The 6,331-nt window shown below is 40.5% G+C and overlaps 1 protein-coding gene across 2 annotated transcripts; it reads left to right on the top strand.

Annotated features, from left to right (window-relative positions):
• Positions 1-832: 832 nt before the first annotated feature.
• SARC_08329 lies at positions 833-5,936 on the top strand (the record flags this gene model as incomplete). Of its 2 annotated transcripts, none has more annotated exons than XM_014297704.1 (5): positions 833-1,024; positions 1,399-1,485; positions 1,844-2,266; positions 4,028-4,105; positions 5,302-5,936. In XM_014297704.1, 5 exons carry the CDS (start codon positions 833-835, stop codon positions 5,398-5,400), a joined length of 879 nt encoding a protein of 292 aa, XP_014153179.1. In that variant the 3' UTR covers positions 5,401-5,936. The 2 variants fall into 2 exon arrangements, with proteins under 2 accessions (XP_014153179.1, XP_014153180.1); XM_014297705.1 differs by having other exon boundaries at positions 1,396-1,485.
• Between the last annotated feature and the right edge of the window lie 395 nt (positions 5,937-6,331).

Below are 6,331 nucleotides of genomic sequence, written 5' to 3'. Positions count from 1 at the left end.
TTTATTATATATATGTGTATATATATATATATATATATATATATATATAGAAACATATATATATAAACATATCTGTATATGTGTATGTATGTATGTATATATACATATATGTATATGGGTCTGTGTCTGTGTGTGTCTGTGTATATATATATATATTTATATAAACATATATGTATATACATATATATGTGTGTGTGGGTGTATGTGGGTGGGTGGTTGAGTGGGTGTGTGGGTGTGTTTCTGGGTTTGTGATTATGTGAAGTGATGCACTCAGTGCGTAGTTCGTTGATTTGTATTGTGTTGTATTTTTCTCTATTGTCAGTAAATTCTCTATTTGTACATCGACGGAATGATGGTCTGGTGAGTTTCACTGAATCGCTGCTCATATATATATATATATAAATATAGTTTCTATAATACACATACAGACAATTTTGTTCTGAATCAAGAATCAGCAAGTATTTGCAAGTTTGGTTATCTGCAACTATTCAAAAATAAATATCATATCCTTTGAACTTACATTTATATATATATATATATATATATAATTCACAAACAGACAATTTGTTTTGAATCAAGAATTAGCAAGTGTTTGCAAGTTTGGTTATCTACAACTATTCAAATATAAATATCCTATCCTTTGAACTTTCTTTACATCTGTTTATAAATGGCTGTGCGTATGTATGTACGCGCATATATCTCTCCTGTGCAATGATATAGACGACGCTCCAACACTATTAACCCAACACAGCAGATTCTCACCGATTCTAATAATGGTGCTTTTCGGGCCTGTTTTTTGAAACAGAGCTCCCATATGCAGCAAGACCGCACAATGTACAACCAGCCCATGGGAGGACCAAACATGCAGGGTCAACCAATGGGATCACATCAAATGCAGAACAGCACAATTGGGGCTCAACTGATGCACAATCAACCAATGGGTGGGCAGCAGATGCACAATCAACCAATGGGTGGGCAGCAGATGCACAATCAGCCAATGGGGACACAGCAAAGACAAGGACATGTGAGTTTCTCGGATAAGTTGTGGTTTTTATATGACGTCGCCTTTCTCGAAAAGCCCACCACTTCATTTGTCATACACTCAGACTATGTCACCAATTCCCTATCTCATGCACAATGATTGGAATAGCACTTGCCAACACCACACATATTCACTCAGTTCGTGACATCGAATAGTTTTAAACCATATACGTATATTCATATTTGTATATGTATATATATATATATGTATATGTATATACATATATCTATATCTATCTATATATATATATTTATATATTAATATTAATAATATATGCGTGTGTGTATGTTTGTGTTCATGCGGATATATATCTATTCATGTATGCATACTTCTGCATTTGCCCATATACGCAGCAGGGACAGGGACAGGACATGCCAATGGGTGGCCAACGGAATCAGGGGCAGCAGTACAGCCAGCAAATGCCACAATACAACCAATACCAAGTATGTGGTTTTGGATAGGGTGCTGTGGTGTAGTTATATCTAATATCATGTGAGCAAGACTTTATATCTCAGCTTTTTGTTCAATTCTGTATGGATTTCTAGGCTCTTGCATACATACACATACATATATACCTTTATACATGGGTGTGAGTGTGGGTGCTTCCGAACTTTAGTTGAATGGGTATTGGATGCCCATTAATGAACATACCTTCGGCGACATAAATCTCGAGTACTGTGGGTATTTGCCTATGAAAGGCTTACTCGAACTGGAGTCATAGCACATGCGAATGTTGTATCCAATCACTCGTATATCTCACTCAAAGTGCTCGTCTACTCTCTTGTGTTGATTTATTTACAGCAACCGCAGCAGCAGAAACAACAACAGGCGCCCCGACCCATATATAACAACAATAACATCTACAACAATAATAATACCAACACTAACTATAACAACAACAACAACAGATACAATAGTAACAACAACAACAACAACCATAGCCACAACAACAACAACAACCAGTACAACCCGCAACGATCTTCCTCGCAACGGCCTGCCTATCTCTCGGGGTCTGTATCTCTCGCCGATGACGTGGACAAACGTGTTCTAGTGGTGATGCGAGACGGCAGGAAGCTTATCGGCTACCTGCGTTCGTTCGATCAGTTTGCGAACGTTGTCCTCCACCGCACCATTGAGCGAGTGTATGTGGGTCAGCAGTACGGCGATATACAGCGTGGCATCTACGTGGTCAAGGGCGAGAATGTAGTCTTGATGGGCGAGTTGGTAAGTGAAGTGGTGGGGGATGGAATGCGTTTGTTGATATATACATATATATATGAGTGTGTGTGTTGGGGGTGCGGTGTATGTCATACACACGTGCACATACATACATATCATTGTGGATTTGTTTTCATTTATATACATACATATACACGTGTGATTTACGGAATAAGAGGACGAGGATGTGGACTTAATGGGCTATCTGACGATTGATCCGATGTTGCACACTATGTTTAGAACATGCAATCCACATGGTGAAATACGAGATTGTGATTGTTCATGAATCGTTGTAGAGGGGTCGTCTGTATGTCGTAGGATTGAATTCAGTGCCTTCCTAAAAAGAGCGGTCGAGAGTTCATACTCTTGTATATTGTATCGGTTGTGTTTAATCTGAATGTCTTACTTGGTGTGCTCAGGTCTCTCACCAGTTGGTTGAGGTTGTACAGAGGTTCGTTTGTGTGCGTGTGGTTGCGAGTTATGTAATGCTGACCTCTACTTGAACGTAGTGTGGGTGGGCGAGTTGGTACTATAGTAGACCCCTTATGGGATGTGTGTTTAAACCAGAGGTATGCTCATTCTAGATTAGATAAAACACGTTTGCTTCTGAGGTATTTGTATTCATGCACGTATTCGAGTCTCCTTGGCTGGTCCTGGCGGATTCGATATCCTGTTTGTGCTTTATTGTCTTCACTGCGTGTCAGTGCACCGACTCCTACCCCACGATGGGAGTTATAAAGCACAATGTTTACGTACTTTCTAGGGTAGTTATAAAGCGCAATGTTTACGTACATTCTATGGTAGTTGAAAAGCACAATGTTTACATACTTTCTAGTTAAGTTATAAATTACAATGCTTACGTACTTTCTTTGGTAGTTATAAATTACAATGTTTACGTACTTTCTAGGGTAGTTATAAAGCACAATGTTTACGCACTTTCTTTGGTAGTTATAAAGCACAATGTTTACGTACTTTCTTTGGTAGTTATAAATTACAATGTTTACGTACTTTCTACGGTAGTCATAAATTACAATGTTAACGTACTTTCTAGGGTAGGTTATAAAGCACAATATTTACGTACTTTCTATGATAGTTTTAAATTACAATGTTTACGTACTTTCTAGGGTAGTTATAAAGCACAATGTTTACATACTTTCTGCACACATGTCTACACTCTATACCCGGTCTTTTAGTTGCTTATACCCAGGCATGATATGTGCATCTACGCGACTAAAGGGTGCTTCACATGGTTACTACTCACGGGTCTGTGACCCTGTACCAACCTCGTGCAGTATAATGCGCTGTCATTGCATGCCAGTAGATTTGCAGATCGATGATGTGTACACATGCACATATGCACTGCCACGCTGTCGGGCGAGCAAAAGGCACACATATATTTGTATAATTGCTACATATACACGTAGATTTGTATACTTGCTGCATATACTCACATGGTGTGTCCGGTGTATTGGTATGCTGTCAGGTTGTGCACACAGTCGCCCGCATGCCATAGTTCTTGCACGATCAGTGCGTGCAGCGGTACATCTGCCATGGGGGGGGGTGGCATGTATGCACACAACGTCTCCAATTCTCAACTATATCAAGTTGTTTTTATATTTCCTATGTGTGCGTGTATGTCTACGTGTCGTGTATCTCTTCGTATGTGTGCGTGTATGTGTGCGTGCATTTTGTCTACAGCGTCCCATGATACAATCACACAAGCACACCGCGCTAACTTGCTCAATACTTCACACAATGTTTGTGCAGGACCCGATGCTGGAGGCAGACTCGAAGCTGAAGGAAGTGGATGTACTGGACATTTTAGAATTGCAACGAGACGAACAGGTAGGTGGGGCCTTACACCGCACCCCTTACTAGCTAGTTGGTCATATATCTATATATCTATATATAAATATGTGTGGGTGGGTGGGTGGGTGTGTGTGTGTGTTTGTATATATATATATATATATATATACTCACTGTTGTTACAACACCCCTTAACAGCTATTTGGTCATTTATATATTTATATACATATATATATATATATATATATACTCACTGTTGTTGCAACATCCCTTATCAGCTAGTTGGTCATTTATATATTTATATATATATGTATATGTATATATATATATATGTGTATATATGTATATGTATATGTATATATATGTATGTATATATATATCTATTTATATATTTATATATGTATACTCTCTATTATTACAACACCCCTTACTAGCTAGTTAGTCACTCACTGTTATTACAACACCCCTTACTAGCTAATTAGTCACTCACTGTTATTACAACTCCCCTTACTAGCTAGTTAGTCACTCACTGTTATTAAACTCCCCTTACTAGCTAGTTAGTCACTCACTGTTATTACAACACCCCTTACTAGCTAGTTAGTCACTCACTGTTATTACAACACCCCTTACTAGCTAGTTAGTCACTCACTGTTATTACAACACCCCTTACTAGCTAGTTAGTCACTCACTGTTATTACAACACCCCTTACTAGCGGGTTAGTCACTCACTGTTATTACAACACCCCTTACTTGCGGGTTAGCCACTTCTATAGCTGTCTCACGTGCAGTGTACACCTGTGTATTAGTCCGTTGCGAGTGTTGGCTGACATTCCGCCCGGACCAGAGTCCTGCAACGAGGTAGTCTAGTTTTCTAATACATGCACACAATATGGGGTTTGTACGCATCCCATGACTTCTGGGCAGATTCCGTAGTCTCTTCGTGTAACTGAATTACCAGCACTGTAGCCTACATATGCTGATATCGCGCTCCAACCACTTGGGTGTCTACTTAGTACCGCTGCTAACTTTATAGCCACTGTGCTCGCTGGTATGGGGCTGTCGCAAATGTATCGGTATCATCTTCAGTGTGCCTGTGTACCGGTGACGCACTGTGTTAATGTTGTGGTGTGTGATCACGAGGTCATATGCACACGCGTCTGCTCAGGGATGTGCTGTGTTGTTGTCTGTTGCAGTCCATTGGGCTGATGCAGACCTCTTGCGCGATTCCTTCACAGGAGACCAAAGCGGAAGCCCTGAAGATGAAGAACAAAATCTTGATGGCGAGGGGTTACCAAATCTCGAACGACTCGGCGTTTGATGACCTGCACGGCTGAATATGCGACAGATAGCTATGCTTAGCACATCTAGGCGCTGGTGACTTACCCTCCGTAGGAGATGTCACTGAGGCGATTATAAAACACTTGCACGTACGAGGTGTACTACCACTTGTGAGATGGTCGCTGGTGGTCACTGGTTGACGCGGACAATCCTGCTGCGTATAGTTAGTTATGGGTGATCGCAACAAATGTTATATGACAACTCATGCTTTGCATGCTTGTCGGCGAACTGCACCTTACCCGTAGCACTCACTTCGATCTGATTTCGGAGGGACTAGCAGGCTAGCCATGCGGCTCTTACATACATTTGGACACATTTGGGCATTGGCACCCTGGGTCTCGTGGAGTCGACTAAAGCGCATGTGCACATGAAGTTTATAGGCGACGGTTGCGTACAATGTGAGACTGTAGCTTGTGGCCGGATGCTCATGTTGTCTCTAGCGGGCGTGTCTTCTGTGTGAGTAAGTCCGTAGTTCCAGCACTTATTAGTGTCTGAGAAGCAATCTCAATAAAGCAACCAGGTTTAAAATCGCTGTGTTTTCGAAGCTACATGTAAGACAAACCATTTGTATCTATCGATGTAGTAGAAGTTTTTGAGTTGCCGATGCATGTGATTAAAATAACGCCGTGCAAAGTAGGCACCCAGCATATCAGACAGTATGTGAACTCAGAAAGTTTATTTTTCTTGCAGATGACGCTCAGACACGGCATACAAACTCAAATCTTTCCAATAAAATTTGTTTCGACGTTTGTTTTTTGTTTTTCAGTCTACGCTAAGTAATTGGAAATTCTCAATTAATCTAACATGTTGCGCGGACTTAAAATAGCCAGTTAGCTTCGGACAAAGGAATCTCAACCCATGCCACTTCACCGTAAGACATTAAATTCTGCAACCTCTTGGAGCAATGCATTCTTTTAGATCTGTTTT

The sequence above is a fragment of the Sphaeroforma arctica genome, assembly GCF_001186125.1.
Source record: "Sphaeroforma arctica JP610 unplaced genomic scaffold supercont1.740, whole genome shotgun sequence".
Taxonomy (NCBI): Eukaryota; class Ichthyosporea; order Ichthyophonida; genus Sphaeroforma; species Sphaeroforma arctica.
This window is presented reverse-complemented; position numbering and strand designations above follow the sequence as displayed.